The 18,207-nt window shown below is 37.1% G+C and overlaps 1 protein-coding gene across 1 annotated transcript in view; it reads right to left on the bottom strand.

Moving 5' to 3' along the window:
* Window positions 1-18,207, bottom strand: part of THSD7B (thrombospondin type 1 domain containing 7B) — a 909,295-nt gene that overhangs the window by 494,251 nt on the left and 396,837 nt on the right. The window contains exon 7 of the mRNA XM_007964862.3: window positions 15,834-16,031. Within this exon, the coding sequence (XP_007963053.3) occupies window positions 15,834-16,031 (198 nt within the window). The remainder of the gene's footprint in view (window positions 1-15,833; window positions 16,032-18,207) is intronic.

Raw genomic sequence — 18,207 nt, 5'->3', positions numbered from 1 at the left:
TTTTATAGAAGTAGAAGAAATAATTCTAAAATTCATATGGAACCAAAAAAGAGTCCTAGTAGCCACAGTAATCCTAAGCAAAAAGAATAAAGTCAGAGGAATCATGTTACCTGACTTCAAATTATACTACAAGACAACAGTAATCAAACCAACATAGTATGGGTACAAACACAGACACAAAGACCAATGGAACAAAATAGAGAACCCAAAAATAAAGCCACACATCGACAGTCATCCAAAGTCCATAAAGATAAGCAATAAGGAAAGGACTCTCTGTTCCATAAATGGTGCTAGGATAACTGTCTAACCATATGCAGAAGAATAAAACTGAACCCTTACCTTTCACCATATACAAAAATTAACTCAATATAAAGACTGAAATAGGAGACCTCAAACTATAAAATTCTTAGAAGAAAACCTAGGAAATAACCCTCATGACATTGGCCTTGGCAAATAATTTATGGCTAGGTTCTTAACCTGCAGTTGTTTTGTTGCAACTGCAACAAAAACAAAATTTGACAAGTGAAACCTAATTAAACTAAAGAGCTTCTGTATAGCAAGAAAAACTATTGATGGAGTAAACAGACATCCTACAGAATGGGAGAAAATATTTTCAAACTCTGCATCCAACAAAGGCCTAATATCCAAAATCATAAGGAACTTAAATCAATAAGCAAAAACAAAATAACCACACTAAAAAGTGGGCAAAGGATATGAACAGATAATTCTCCAAAGAAGATATACAAGTGGACAACAAACATATGAAAAAATGCTCAATATCACTAATCATCAGAGAAATGCAAATCAAAACCACAATGGGATACTATCTTAGTCAGAATGGCTTTTGTTAAAAAGTCAAAAAAAAACAACAGATGCTGGCAAGGCTGTAGAGAAAAGGGAACGCTTATACACTGTTGTTGGGAATGTAAATGAGTTCAATCCCTGTGGAAAGCAGTTTGGAGATTTCTCAAAGAACTTAAAACAGAAACAGAATTCAACCTTGCAATCTCATTACTGAGTATATAACCAAAGGAAAATAAATTGTTCTACCAAAAATCACATGCACTCATATGTTCACCGCAGAGCTAATCACAATAGCAAAGACATGGAATCAACCTAGATGCCCATCAAAGGTGGACTGCATTAAACAATGCAGTATGTATACATCGTGGAATACTATGCAGCCATAAAAAGGACGAAATCATGTCCTTTGCAGCAACATGGATGCTCTGGAGACCATTATCCTAAGTGAACTAAAGCAGGCACAGAAAAACAAATACTGCATATCCTCACTTATAAGTGGGAGTTAAAACATAAGTACACATGAACATAAATATGAGAACAATAGATACAGGAGGATACAAAAAGGGGCAAGGGATGAATGAAAAACTACCTATTGGGGACTATGCTCATTTCTTGGGTGATGGATTCAAACAAACCCCAAACATCAGCATCACACAATAGACCTTTGTCACAAACCTGCACATGGACCCCCAGAATCTGAAGTAAAAGTTGAAAAAAAAAGCACTAGAGATATAACTTTGCAGCCAGCCCTGTGGCTAGAGACTCCCCACAATTTTTTTTCTTTAATAAGTTATATAAATAGGTTGCTTTTATTGTAGGAAGTATATTCTCTTCTGGATAACGATTTGCCAGTTCTGTGGCTCCTTTTTGGGGCCACCCAAAGCTTTTGATTGGGCATGCCATTTTTATTCTCCATAACGTAGCTGCGCGCTATTTGTTGTAATACCCAAGTCAATAAGGGAATGACAAGACAAAACAAAAAGCTAAAAGTCATTCATCTGCGACTATAACTAACTAAATAAAATTCAAAAGAGAATAACTTTTTCCAGTAATTTCATTTGGGGAGAGTAGAATGAAGCCTCATATCCCCAAATGCCTATTATCACCTCCAAATCAATTTCAAATTAGTTTTGGCCCATCTATGTCTTAAGAATAGTTTTCTAGTACAGTGGGCTTTCTATTATTTTGCCTTTCCTCTGGATTTCTGACTTTCTTTTCTTCTCTTGCCCAAAATATTGGTCTAAGAAATGAGAATGTTAGAAGGAGCTAGATACAGATAGAGACTTAGATATATGATGTATAGACAATGTAGACAGATATAGACAGTTGATATGAATATGGATGGATATGTACATGTGGATTTTTTAAATTCCCCTAGATTACATAAGTGATAGACATTTTTAGGTACATACATTTCACTATTTTATAGTAGCTGTCTCAACTGTTCTCATATAGAATCCTAGGATTCAGTAGCTCAGACCTTGTAAATATATTTGCCTTGTGACCACAGGCAAGTCTTAACCCTCCCCTTTTATCAATCTCCTCTGTTGTAAAATGGGGTAAGTCACTGCTGTGGTTTGAATGTGTCCCCTCCAAACTTTATAAGTTAAAACTTCATGGCCAATGTGATAATGTTAAGAAGAGGGGCCATGAAGAGGAGATTTTGTTATGAGGGCTCCTCTCTCCTGCATGGGACTAAGGCCCTTGTAAAAGAGGCTTCTCACAGTGCTCAGCCCTTTTTTCCTCCTCTGCTTTTCACCTCACACTGTGAGGACACAGTGTCCCTGCTCTCCCGAAGATGCAGAAAAAAAAAGGCACCATCTTGGAAGCAGAGATGGACTCCTCACCAGACACTGAACCTGGCTATCTCCTTGATCGTGGATTTCCAGCTTGCAGAACTGTGAGAACCACCGATGCCTGACCACCATTGCAGGTCTGTTGTGAGGAGTAAAATGAAATAATGTAAGTGAAAGTAAGCATTTTGAAAGTGGAAAGTAGTATATAAACAGAAGGTTCCATTATCTTTAATCAAAACCACTACAGAACACAGGCATTTTTCATCCTTATTGTACAACATAAACAAATTGGAACACTACAAATGAAATCAGCCCAAAGTAAAATGTTAGAAATGACAATGAGTCATTTTTCACAACAAATAAATTGATTTTCCATAGATGTTCTTTCCTATTGCATATAAAGGCCTATATCCATCAATACCTAGGTCCCTTGTTTTGACACTGAGTATAATTACGTTCCCTCACATAGCTGCTTGGCTCAAGTTACTATCAGAACCTGAGGCCACAAAATTTCCTCCCTATTACCAGAGGGATATGCCAGGATTTATAGTAAATTGTGCTATTACTAAGGCATTTTCTTTAATTAATTAAAAAAATACAAGTCATTCTTTTTAAGAACGTGATCTCAGACTATAATGTAGGCTATGCCTACACCTTCCAGTTCAAACATTCTAACTTTTTACAATCATCATTCGTAAATAATGCTTTCAAACATCTGAATTGACTGAAGATTACCAGACACTCCACTCTTGCAGATAAGAACAACTTCCAGAAAAATCAAGATAGCGGCCAGATCTTCCATTAAGCCTTCATGTTATCTTTTTAACCCTCAGAACAAGCTATATTATACCAGTGTTAAATTTCTAATTTTTGATCATTGAACTATGGTTATGTGAGATGTTTACAATGGGGCAGTGGTCAAGGAATACAAGGGAACTCTTTGTACTGTCCACTCAACTCTTCAATATTTCTGTAAAAATTTTAAAATTTAAAAGAGTTAATAGAACAAAAATTTTACAAAATAGCATCCTTACAACCATAAGTCTGGAAACTAGGCCTCTGAGAGATAGTCAATTGCCTAAAGTCAGTTGCCATTTCCACGAATTGATACCACCAATTCATTCTATAAAGTATTTAAGTAAGTTTGTTTATACAAAATGAAAGATAATTATAATAATGATAAGAGCTGACATTTCTGCAGCAGTAATCACATGCCAGGAACTGTTTTAAGAACTTGACATAGATGAAATCAGCATCTATATCAAATTTATGATGTAGGTCCTATTCTAACTTCCATTTCTCACAGCAAAACTGAGATGTCAAAGACAGCAGTAACTTTCTCAAAGTCACACACCTAGCAAGTGGAGAAATTAGGAGTGACACATAGTATACAAGATGACACTCAAATGATATGAAAGAAAAGAAGGAAGCGAAATGAGTCCCGGAGGGAGACAATCTGGGAATCCGGTCATCAGTATAATTTTCAGGGTGCACTCAACCCATGCTGGCGGCTACATTATCACAAAGAGATGGGTGAATATGTTTGATTTAGAACTGACCAGTGTTACTCCTATGGATTCTCATATAGGATGCTGAAACACACAAGGTAAAGACCCTAAATCTCATACCTTTTGAGGAAATGACGGTGAGTTTCATGGTGAAGAGTCTTATAACTTCATACACTATAGGCAGCTAACATCACAGTCATGAACATTTCTGTAAACACAATTCTGTAAGTTGTCAGTATTATGTTCTCCAGGCACACAGTTCTCCCCAGTCAGAATTAATCCAGGGAAGGATTTCAGAATATCTGGACATATACTGTTTCTCTCAGCTGTGCCTGTGATAAATATTGCACGGAAATGATTTTGTGACTGTGCTCCCTGCCAAGTTCCTAAAGCACAGGGTCCTACTTGTCTCAATAAACAAATACCCACATGCCTTAGTATTTCTCTAAAGAGGAAGTCACACTTTCCCTTTCATATTATCCTCTTATACCTGCTGGGACGCCTTATAAACAAAGAAACCCTATTTATCAATAATGATGCTGACTGGTCCTTCTGGATAAGTGAATTTTCTATTTACCTGAAGTTTCCAATTTAAACCTGCAGCTTGATCTTATTTTAGCTTTTAATTACAATGCACTCAAAATATACTGCTACTTTCCTTAATCCATTCTAACTTAAATTTTAATATTAAAATTGATTAATTAAAATCAATTAATTAATTAAACATAATCTTGACAACTTGGGAAAAACTAGACTTCTCCTTGCCTGTGGTTTTCTACCAGGAGCAATACCACCACTCCTTACGGAGACAATAAAAAATATGTGGGCCATTTTATTTGCCATGATGATGCAGGGACATGACTGCCAATCCATGGGGGAGTGCCAGAGATGCTAAATATCATTAATTGCAGGACAACAAGGAAAAATACAAAATTTTCCTGTCCAAAATGGCTGCAGATGGTCCACAGAGCTAACCTCACTTGCAGAACGGTGAGGAGATTCCCCTGCAGAAACCCTAAGTGCTGATCCCAGTCTGTGAGTATGCCTCTGGTGATACTGAGCTCATTACTCACCATTGCTAGGCAGCTAAAATGGAACATGTATTCTCATGTTAGGCCAACATCTGTCATCTTTTTATTTGTACCTGTTTGCCCTCTGGAACAACACAGAAATAACTACCATTCCTTCTCAATGAATCCTTATTTAAGAATATTTAATGAACTCTGATGTAATATTAAAGACCACTTTGGTGTCTCGAATTTTGCTTGCTTTTTACTAAACTTTCTCAAACTTCTCAATATGGTGTTATTAGCAGCTCCGCTATCACCCTCCTCCAGGAATATCTCTACGACGAAGGAGTGAAAAGCTGTTTATCCCTAAAGAGCTGTCTCCTATCTTCTTTGTGATTTCACATATCTCCTTTTTCAGAGACTCTGCTTCTCTCTCCTCCCAGTCCATTCTGATGAATAAATTCTACGCTGCTTAGCTGTCTGAATATGATCAAGATTAGAATTACAGTTGCAGGGAAAACCAGACAAGTATGTACTATATATCTAACTTAAATTCACTTTGTGCCAGAGGGAAATGTGTGTGGGCTTTATGTTTTCATTGGACAGGTGATCTCTCTTGCTCTTAGCTCACACTAGGGAAACAAAAGGCAATATGCTTAGTGTATGGTTAGGAATAGGTTTCATGAGCCTAGCCCAGTGAGTTGGCACAAGTGCCTCTAGTGCTGCACTGAGAATAAATCTCAGGCCAAGTTGGACTTTACCAAAAAATAACATCTTAACTATTGAAAGTTACTGCATAGTCTGGTACAGGGCAGCATCAATGTAGCTGGTACAGGTGACATGCATTCACCAGCATTCATAAAGTAGAACAAGCACTGGTTTGGAGTTCTATAACTGGAGTTCAAACTTCTGGTATCAGAAATTACTAGTTAAGTGACTTTAAACCATCAACATCTCTGCCTACAATTTCCCCATCAGTAAATTGGGAATAAAAAATAACAATAATTTCCAATTGGGCTATTGTGTGAATCAATTGAAATAACTCTTTCAAGTTCTATAAACATTAAGTGTACCTTAATATATCAGACACTCTGGTGTCATGCCTAGAATAAAATGATAAATAAGTCAAGGTATGTGTCCTTGAGAAGCTGAGTCAAATGGCAGAAACAGAGAAATAAACAGATAATTTTAACATAATACAGTAAAGGTATTGATAACTGAATCACAAACTATTATGAAAACACAAACGATGAGCAGTCCATCAATTATAATGATTTCTGCAGCAACTGGTACCTACTCTGATAGAAACTGGCTTTAACAGTAAGGAAATAGATTGTCTCACATAACAGCCAGTGCTCACACTGTGGATTCAGTGGCTCAACAATATCTTCCAGGACCCAGAGTATCTTTCCATATCTGACCTACTGTACACAGTAATGCCTTTATCCGGAAGCTACATATCCTGTTATAATAAGATGGATCACCGCAGCAATTAAAACAACACCCTTCCTTGTTCAAGTCCCTCTTCTCATATCTTGTTGACTTAAACAAATTTAACGTTACCCATTTCTGAACCAATAACCTATAACGGAAAGAAAATTACCATGAATGGCTGTGACAAATAATCTTGGGCAGGTGACAAACATAATATTCACTTGAGATTCTAGACCAGCATAAAATAGTTGGAGTGGGAGTGAAGAAACTGTTTCTTGAAGGACACCAATTCAAGTTCGTAAAGGATAAATAAGAATTAGCCAAAGGAAGAAGAGGAGGATAAGCATCTCAGGCAGGGGAACAACATGACTGTGACTGTGGAAACAAATTACCATAGAGGTAACAGAGGTAAAGCAGCACTGATTATGAGCTATGGCATTTCAGAGCACAAAAGGTTACACACTATGAATTCTTGATTCATGAATCAGTTAAAATATATGTATATATTAATTTAGTAATTCAAAAAGTATTTGATTATAAGATTAAGTAAAACAAAAATAATGATTTTGCATGGGGTGGAAGGGCTTTCTACGAGGACTTTTTGACCACTGTATTTCCTGAAAGCATTTGAATAGGTACAGAATGTGTAAACCTCTGATTACTTTTCCTTATCTAGTCATATTGGTCATACCACCAGTGTAAATTTCTCAATCATAATGGAGAAGTGTTTTATCCATGATCGTTACGTTTTTTGTGTCTACATACAGGGAAAACCGGTAAATGTGTCAAGAGTAATGAGCCAAGGGTCCTATGAAACAGCAAAATACCACTTTAAAATACATTTCAGAAAGTGAAACAAAACTGTGTCCCTGTGACTAATGCTACATCTAATCCCTGTTATTGGCATTACAGCGGAATACAATAGGGAATAGAAAAACTTAGGACATGTCTGGAGGGAAGATGAAAAGGATAGCAAAGGTGACAATCTCACATTAATTCTCACTGAAAGGTTGGGTTGACCATTTAATCACATGAGCTATATTTTGAAATATCAGTACAATCTAGGACTCATTTTGCTTCTTGAATCATATAGAATGGGAACAGAAAGTCGATTGCCTAATAAGAATTTCCAAAGAGATAGAAAAAGGAGACAGCACTCCTATGAGAGACACAGGCACAACTCAGGAAGCAATTAACTCTAAGCTATTTCTAAATATTAAAGTTTGGAAAAAACAGATTACATTTAGTCTGATTGTGAAATATTGGTGGAGTACTGATGGGAACAGTCATTTATTTAGGCCCCTTTTTAAAGGAGAAAAAAGACAAAAGCTATCTTGCAATGTCTACGTATGCAGCAGGGTAGAAAGTGGAAGTAATTCAAAATACAATGCCTGTTTATCAAGACAACATACAGTAAATATATTTAAACCCGCATTGCAGTTCCTCTCTCTTTAGCATTTAAATTGATTCACCAGTTTACATCTACTCCTACCTTCACGTCAAACGTGGATGGGGAAACTCTGATTAGAATGAGTCTCTATTTTTCTCTTTTGGATTTCCTCATTGCAAAACATTATTAGTTTCATCTTTAATTTCACTGAAAGACAACTAAATGAAAGGGAACGAGGAACTTGGCTACAGAAACTTTCTAATTTAATCTCCCTTGCAGTCTGATTCCTGTAGCGTGAACAGCACAGCCTGATCTTATTGGCACTTTCAACTGCAATGTCAGGTTCATTTCAAAATTTAATACAACGTATTTGTCATCACCACATTTCCTTAGGTAAAGACACTGACACCAAACTGCTACCAGTTGGTGGTCTGCAAAAGACAGCTTGCTGAAATGAAAATTCTCTCCACTAAACCTAAATAACTCATCTCACATATTACATGTCTTCTGTTCCTGCAAGAGAACACTATTGCTTTCCACTATTTGATCATTTAGTAATTCATAGGTAACAATAAAGAAGTAAAAAAAAAAAAAAAAAAAAAAAAAATTACTCACTGCTTGCTTCTGGAATATTCCAAGAATTTCAAGAATAACTTCTTCGGCAGGAAACAAGAAAAAAGATTAGGACCAATACTACTCCTTTTTTTTTTTTTTTTTTTTTTGAGACAGAGTCTAGCTTTGTCGCCAGGCTGGAGTGCAGTGGTGCGATCTCGGCTCACTGCAACCTCTGCCCCCCAGGTTCAACCAATTCTCCGGCCTCAGTCTCCCGAGTAGTTGGGATTACAGGCACGTGCCGCCATGCTCAGCTAATTTTTATATCTTTATTAGAGATGGGGTTTCACCATGTTGTCCAGGATGGTCTCGATCTCCTGACCTCAAGTGATCTGACCACCTCGGCCTCCCAAAGTGCTGGAATTACAGGTGTGAGCCACCGCGCCCCACCCAATACTACTCTTGATTCTAACTAAGTGTAACACATGCCTTGTAAGACATGCTCTAGCCTACTTCTCTGTTATATGCTCACATTATGAAGCTGCCCACTGTCCTTCGTTGGCTTACAACTGTGTTTTTCAAAGTCTAGTCCCTGGATCAACACCAGCATCACCTGGGAAACTGCAAGAAATACAAGTTCCTGAGCCCTGTTCCAGCCCTACTGAATCAGAAACTCTGGGGTAGGGGCTGGACACATGTGGTTTTACAAGCCCACCAGGTGATTCTGATGCCCACTAGTTTTAGAACCACTGATCTAGAAGAAACAAGATAGAGCACCATGTTTCCCCAACATTTCAGACCCAATTTTCCTATACAAGTAATTACCTTAACACCCAGTAGAGGTCTGTTTATGTTTTTCTTTTTCAGAACTATTCCAATACAATCTGGAATCAACTACATAATGAAAATAAGAAAAACCTAGTCCCCCTCCAGAGTCATACATGACTCAATAGTTGAAAAACAAGACTCAAGATGATGATGTATGTTACCCAGATTGCCTAACTGGAAAATAAATGGAATTCAATATTTTTTATGTTTTCATAGGGAGAACAGAAACAGTATATTGAAGCCCTTTGAATAATGGCAAATAATGAATAAAGACTGAGGGTTGTTCAAAATATTGAATGATCTCTCATGAGATACTGTATCAGTTCTGCTTTGAAAGGTAATTCTTTAAAAAACTATCATGAACATGGTATGATTTGAATTGGATTTTGTATCTCCTATAGGAATGGACTGACTAAATATCTTTCCAAGCATCTTTGTTTTAGTTTGAGCTGTGTCATAATGAAACTCTGTGACAAAGATTCCCAGACAAGTACTTATTGGGAAGCCACGCCAGGCAGCCAGTCAAAGAGTGGGGAAGTGAGGCAGGAAAGGGAGGAGCCTGGTAAAGAGTAGGTTATCAATAAGGAAACAGCTTCAAACATACATCTCCGGGCTATTCCAACCAAGAAAAAACAAACTGGGTGTGTATCAACAACTCTCAATCAATAGTTGAAGACTGCTCCCTGGGGTTGCCAATTCCCTAGCAAGGCTGCAGTGGACAGAGACATTTCTTGGACAAAGAGATGTAGGTGATATCAGCTGGAATTTCAGGCTGACACCCACAGAAATGGGAAATGGCCAAGGGGATCTCGGCAGGAAACAACAGTGTGTGCTACAACCCACTACTTCTGACTATTTCAAAAGGCCATTTCTCTGAATTTGCATTGCTAATACAAATGCATGTCCATGTTTATTCTCCCATTCTTCAATTCTTCCAAACAGGTGGCAAGATGTTGGCAAGATAAGATTCCCATCCTTATATAAAGGTAAGTGGGAGTTTTTCCTACACAAATAAAAAATTGATAGTATAAGAGAAAATGATAGTTACTTTCTTAAAAAAGAAAAGAGATATCCAATTACTATTATCCCTTCCAAAATGCACATCTTAATAAACTGCATACTTATTTTAATGAAGTTGCCATTTCTCAAAACTTTTAGAAAACCCACATTTTAACTTTATTTTAGAGCCTACATATCCTCAGGGGTGCGTCTGATTTTGTAGCATCTCTTTAATAGGTTGATTCACTGCAGGAATATACCTATGTGAAAAAGAAGTATCTGATGAATACTCTATTCTTCTTTCATCCTAAAATACAAGAAAATAAATATTGTACTGAAATAGCATTTAGAACATCTTATAAGCAAAAGCAAAAACACACAGAGCAGAAGTAAAGCAGCATTTGTTAACAACATGAGATACAGCATAATCGAAGGGTTTAAAAATAAAGTCAACACAAAAGGAGTTCTCTTTAGAATTCTGGTGAATCGCAAAATATTCCAAAAAATGATTTTTATTTGAATGGAGTCTGACATTATTCTCACAGGTAAGCCAAAGAACATTTTTGAGATCTAAAAATGACACAAACAAAACAAAACTTTCAACTCCAATCATAGATTTAAAACCATTTTTAAAATGTTTGCTCCAACTTAGGTAAATGATTATTCTAACACTTTCCACTAGTTGAAATCCTCCTTGAAAAGGTACTTACAGTGTTAGAGCTTACAAGTACATGCCATTTTAGCCAAGATTAAAGGTAACATTCCTGGAGTGTTCAAGGCCAATGATTTAAGGCAAGGACTCCTAGAAAAATAACCTTGAAATAAAAAGCAAAGCCACTTTAATGATGCAAAATCATTCATAGTGCTGTGCAAATATATACACTGCTTAAGAAAAATATTTGCATGGAAGAGGTATAGTGCAACTGTGAAAATAAAAAACCTTGTATGCAAGGGAGTGTTTTTGGCAACACTGCAGAACTGTAACTCCATGCACTTATCAACATGTGAACTTCGTTTTTTGTGATCTATTATACTCTTCACCAGTGTGGGCATTTACCTTCCGGAAGTGCAGATTGTATGTTGCATTATCCCTGAATCAAGATGTTTGTGGAAACATATATACACTTTTTTTTTTTTTTTCAAGATAGCCTATTTGGCAAATTATGGGGCAAAGCAGGTGGTAAGTGTTCCAGGTCTGACTGCTCCAGCAGGCAGACAGGTGTTTATCCAACGACCCCCTGGAATCTTCTGCCCACTTTGCGTTGTGGACACATGAAAGATGATACACAGTAGTCACTTACCAGCCACTGGGAACACTGTCTACTCTCCTGGCATGATGGGGGTTTTTCCAACTTGCTTTTGAAGATGTCACTTCGTGGTAAACTTTCATCAATCGCCAGTGAAATCTGGCTATAACAAACCAGTTATATGTTTGAGAATCGGTATTTTAAATGCAGTGAGTAAATTTGATATTCTAAGGGAGAATTATGTTGGGCTTGCATTTTTGAATCTCACTCCATTTACATTTCAAGTGCCTACTTTGAAGTGAGAAAACATCCTTGTCAATGAGACAAGAATAACCTATGCATATTCTACTATCTGTAAATGTCTATTGACCCATACAATGATAAGATGTTGTGCAGAGGACAGAAATCAAAGCTATTCCACCAATCAGAGACTCAGAAATCAGATTCCAAATAAGAACACTCATTTATACAATCTATTATTCAATTTTCCTCCTGAAAATAAATATCACTGACTAACATATTGTTCGCTACAATTACGGGCTTGAGGGAGAAATAGGAGCTTCAGTGGCACTGATAGTATTGCCAATAAATCAAAGTAGAGAATGGAACAAAGCAGAGATAGCTGTAGAATTTAGAGGTGACTACTCGAATCTAAGATAACCCAAAGTAGACCACATTCTTAAACTAATCCACAACGTTTAGGCACACCAAAAATTGCTATTTCCAAATACTCCCTGGTTTCAATGTGACATAGATTATATATTTTTGAAGTTTGTAAGCTAATGGTCTAAACAAACTTCTGGGGAAGAGCAGTATGTCTTCCTAGCAGCTAACAAGGACACCCAACAAGACACTATCAAGAGTCCTACAGAATCTTGGTCACGCTTATGTAGAAATCTCAAGGTTCCACAATTTGAATGGGACATAGGGTTGCTGAATGTTCCTTTCTAAACACCTATATGCAGGATATCTGGAAGGAGATCATACGTAAAAGCCTCAAAATGGTAAATAAGCCAAGTTACCCTTAGAAATTACAGTAGGCCTCAAGTCTGAGTAGATCTAATGTAAGTGTTTTTTTAAAAAATCAAAAATAATTTCTTTTGATCTCATCTGTTAAATTCAAAATAAATTCTGAAAGAAAGTGTCTATGAAGCAATTCATAAACCAAGAGTAATGGGGGAAAAATATCAAATGTTACAAAGAAAAAAAAAAAGGAGATCAAAGGACACTGTATATCTCAAACCTGTCTTTCTCCATTCATTTAAATTAATGTCAACTGTTCTGTCAACTCCTATAGTTTTATGGAAAGACCCTGATAATATGTAGGAATCAAACAGGAGCACTTCTCTGCCAAACTTCTATCATCAATCACCCAGATTCACACTGAAGCTGAATCACAAAAAGTGTAACCAGACCACATTTTCAGTTTCACACAGAACAAAAGACAGCATCAGCAACCGGGAGGCCAAGCATGTTCCCATAACCATGACCATGGTCATTGCCCCACAAACGATGAGGGAGTCATTCAGGTATTTAAAAACCACAAAGACTTCATGGAGCTGATATGAACAAATATTAATTCCCTCTTCTGCACACGGAAGTTCGGAGTGTAGGTCAAAAGCTGAAAATTAGTCATTTCACAGGAATAAGCAAGAAAGCTCTAAAAGTGCTGTCAAATAGTAAAGGTGATGATTGTAGATGGTTCAGTATAAATTATGAAAAAAGTTCCAAGCCAAGTGGACAGAGATAAAATGACAACCCTCTAATATCTACTGTGAGATAACAAGGCAAGAGAGTCATTTATCACTGGGTTCCAACCAAACCAATGATCTTCCTGTTTCCTTAGCTGGAGTTGGGGAGGAAGAAGTAGTTTTGGTTATTCTAATCCTCCTTATTATTTCCGTTTTTTAAAAGAATGCTCTTTGACCAATTCTTCAGGACAGGGTAGAATAATAATTGCACTTTAAAATATACATAAAATAAGTTTATGGCTTTTTTGAATGGTTACATGCCATTCAAAAAATCATTGCCACTTCATTAATCATTGTTATATAACTAATTTAACTCTCACAGTCTTAAGAGTGAGAGGGGGGTTTTATTACCCCACTAGTCAGCTGAAAGAAAGGATGCTTCCAAGTTAAATAAATTTCCTGAGATCACCTAGCAGGTGAGTAGCAGAGTTGAAACTGCAACCTGTCTAGCTCTAGAACTCACGTTTTAAACTTCCATACTTCACTTCTTACTCCAAACTCAACACAGAACACTTCCGTAACCACATAATTATCCAGCACCACTTAGACATCCTACAATTTCCCTCAACTATAACACTATCTATTTGGAGTTAGCATTAGATCCCACAGGTTATGGGTTCAGTCCCGCAAGACTGTCCCTCACTTCAAATACCCGTCACAAGTCCCAGACTGTCGCCAGTGCTTCTGACCCACGGTTATACGTCGGGGTTCCCACAACTCCTTCCTCAGGTCCTATAATTTCCTAGGATATATTACAGAACTCAAGGAAATATTTTACATTTATTGGTTTATCATAAAGGATATTACAAAGAATATACATGAAAAGTCATAAGAGATTCATGAGGAAATGATGCACAGGACAAGGTATGGAGGACAGAGTGCGGGGCTTCCATGCCCTTGCTGGGATCTGCTACCCTCTCAGCACTGCCACGTTTCCAGCAGCCCAGAAGCTCTCTGTACCTCATAGTTCAGAGGTGTTTATGCAAGTAGGATCAATTATTAACCCAATCTCCAGACCCTCTCTTCTTTCCAGTGGGTGAACTGAAATCCCTAAGCTTCTAATCATGGTTTGGTCTTTCTGGTGATCAGCCCCCATCCAGAAGCTCACCAAGCATCACTTCATTAGAATAAGGCAGGCCTCGCACTCAGGAAATTCCAAGGGATTTAAGAGCTGTGTCAGGAACCAGGATCAAAGACCGACTATTAAAACAAAAGATTCTCCTAGCACCCCTGTATCTCAGGAAATTACCAGGGTTTTAGTAGCTCTGTGATAAGGAGCCAGGGATAAAGAGCAAAAAAATATGTCTTATTATAAAACACAACATCACACAAACAAAAGGAATACAAAAGTGATCTGTTACTAAACTGCACATATGTTACCACGATTCAAAAATTATATGTTAATATCCACAGGAGTTGCTATTAGTTTTAACACTCTGCTGTAGCTAATACAATCTGGTGTTGCCCTCTAATTAAACAATCACCTGGTTCCCACAGGTAACCAATTATATCACCTGACAAAATCTATACCTGTGTAATTATGCTAATGATTGAAAAGAAAGAAGGAAGGAAGGAATGAAGAGAGGATGAAGAGAGGGAGGGAGAGAGAGAAAGAAAAAAGGAAGGAAAAGCTTTGTATCAACCCTGTGTGGATGCTATTATCCATTCTGTATCTATTTTGTGATTTCCTTCTGTTCTATGAATTACTTAGCTGCATAAGTTCAAAACACTTCATCCCACATATCATGAGCATTATAAATGGGGCTTCTCATGGCAGAGCTGATTAATAAATATACATGATATTCTTCCAAGGCACTGACTTTTTTTAAAGTTTTGGATCAAGGTTTAACATGTCACTTTTCTTATTTCCACATGACTTACATGTTTTCTGAATCACCTTTCATTTCAAACAACCTACCAGGTGCTGGCTGATCGAGGAAAGACATCATTGTTAATAGTTTTGTAAATCATGACAACTTGTATTTAAAAACAGTTCTTTGGAAATGTTAGTATTGTGTCTATAGCTGACTCAATTCTAACATTATATAAATAAAAATCCACTTAGTTAGTCTTGTTTGGTTGTTTTTTAAACTTGAAGGATGTTTCAGTCCTGGATTCTTAACAAGGTGGTGCTTGTTTATAATATATAAAGGCAGGTTATACACTGGCCTTTACTTGTTTTGTATTGATAAGTTGAACACTATCCAAGAGATTTGTTTTCTAATTTTTTTTTTTTTTTTTTTTTTACAAATTAAAAACTCTTGAGAAATCTCTAGGTTTGCTGTACTGCATTTAGGTACAATCAAATAGTATTCTGTCGTGGAGTATGTGGCCCCATATTAAGTCATGGCATCTTACTTTGCAGCAATGTGTCACTTGATGTAAACATAAATATTCAAGGATAAAAAAGGCTGTGCTTCTCTTCCTCATAAAGATGATCTATTGAAGGGTGGCCATGTATTATTTGGCTTATACTTAACATCCTAACACCTCTAATGGGTCACTGGGTCATACCGTGGTCATTCTGGCAGACGGCCTTCAGAATGCGATGTCCCAGGCCACATTTTCCATGATCAGGGAAACAGATCCCTTCTGATGCCAGCCATCGGTAGCATGTTGGATCCTCACAAGGAACAGACTCCAGCAAATGAGGGCAATGCCCTGAAGGTCCTGTAGATTCCATGAGGACATGGCGCTGCCTCGTTCTAAATCCTAAAACGAGACAGAAAACGTTTCACAGAATTCCACTCTTTTCTAGTAAAGGAAAAGAAGCAGCTGGGTGAGAGATGAAAACTTTTATTCAAGTACTCATCGGTCTAAGCATGTATTATCTTGATGTGTTTAATTCTGTGTGAAGTGAGAGGATGAGATGTGGAAAAAAAAAAAAAAGAGAATGGGAAAGAACAAAAGCAGGAAATCTGTTTTCCAAGAGTTTACAACTTAAGAGTTGGAGAAGTGAGACATAATTCAATGGAATAATAAGTAGCATAAGTCCTAGGGTATCAATAAACCAGTAAAAATAAATGGAGACTCAGAAATGATCTAAATATAGATTAATCCACATTTTCTTTTTGCTGTTGATTTTGACATTCTTGTTACGCTGCATTCAGTTGAAATACATCGCCTCTTTGGCATCTCCTTGGTGCCCGACCATTCACAACTTCCTGCTCTGAGATTTATCTGCATCATGTCACTGAGATTTATACATCTGTCTGCCTCATAAAGACAATATCTCTTTGGAGTTAACTTTCTACCCAGGCTAGACATGGGTCCATGATTGTTATTCTGTTTAAAAAAAATATACTATGGGACTAGGGCCCCAAAGTCCCAGCCAGAGACTGTAATAAGAACATAGATGTGTTTTACATGCTATGGGCCCAGAGTCACAAATGCAAATCAACAGGAGTCAAGTAGGTACACACATCGAGGAAAATGGGTCAACCATGAGACTGCAGCAAGTGTTTGGGTCAACGGGCCTGCTCTAAAGTGCCTGACTACTATTCAGCTTCCATTGACTCTCGGCATTAGATCATGAACCCTCTGTTAGCAGATCCTTCCATTTTGTCTAAGAAACCAGAAAACCCTCTATTTTTAAATGATAAAAATGAATGCACAATTTTTAAAAAGCAAAGTGACCTAATAAAGAAGGACTGAGAACCAGATTAAACTCTTTAGTCCAAATTTTCAATCTCTGGACCCCATGATATAATATTACTTCTAAAGGCTACGTCTACCTTCTGTGGATCTCATATCTTCCACCGTTTCTATTCCAAATTTAATCAACAGATTTAATTCTTTTAATTCCTTTTTCTTTCAACATAACCAACAGTTTTGCATGAATAACATTTAAAGAAATTGTTATTCATTTATTCCTCGGAGTAAGTAAAGAAAATGAGAGAGTTTGACAGCGCAGAGAACATTCAGTTCCCAGAGTGAGGGTTGCATACCCCACCACCCTTTCCACAAGGGGAGGGGAGAAGGATAAGTTAGGGAGCATGAGAGGTAACATCTCTCTCATGAAAAAGTTACACACCTCAAGGTATAGTTGAAGACCACCTGTCTTAAATAGCACAGCCAAGGAGCCTAGAACACAATGAACACGTGGTTTTGAGACATAAGAAAAAGTGGCAGGGAGGTTCTGGGTTATCTTAGACCAAAAAAAACAAAACAAAAAAACCAACAAAAAAAAAAAACCCTCAAATAAAGCACTTAAAAATCCTTAAAAATACTAAGTATTTTGGCAAAGTACAGGGCTGGGCAAGAATTTTAGGTAAGGATTTTTAAGTGCTTTATTTGAGTTTGATTTGTTTGTTTGTTTTTTGGTCTAAGATAACCCAGAACCTCCCTTTAAAAGATACTCCTAGACTCTTTAAGGATTAGACCTTAGGAAGAAATCATTCAGCCAGTCAGAGGCTATATTCTCATGGCATTAACACTGTTAAGATCAGGGCAGTTAAAAAAATAAAAAAAAATAAAAAAAAATAAAAAAAAAAAAAAAAGGCTTCTCCCGTGCTTTATACCTCCATACCTCCAAGTCTATATCATTAACTAGCCAAATAAAATTGACAGAAGGGCTCAGTTTCCTTCCTGGGCCACCTTGAAAAGAGATGCATACAGGGCTCTAAACTTCACTTGATGAGCATCAAACTACAATGACCTACAAGCTCTCGCTTCCACAAAACTCGAATTACCTCTATTGTTACATGTAACATCTGCATGCTGCTTATTTATTGTCTTATATTTTTGCTTGTTTTGATTTTATCTTTGAGCAAGACATAGCACGAGTCACCATGATTTACACGGTTTGACAGCCAGCCCAGACTTGAGCAGAGAAACTTAGCAGTCTTTACGAAGGATTCTGGGTGTCCTATTATTTGGAACCTAATGC

The sequence above is a fragment of the Chlorocebus sabaeus genome, chromosome 10 (assembly GCF_047675955.1).
Source record: "Chlorocebus sabaeus isolate Y175 chromosome 10, mChlSab1.0.hap1, whole genome shotgun sequence".
In the NCBI taxonomy this organism is placed as follows: Eukaryota; Metazoa; Chordata; class Mammalia; order Primates; family Cercopithecidae; genus Chlorocebus; species Chlorocebus sabaeus.
This window is presented reverse-complemented; position numbering and strand designations above follow the sequence as displayed.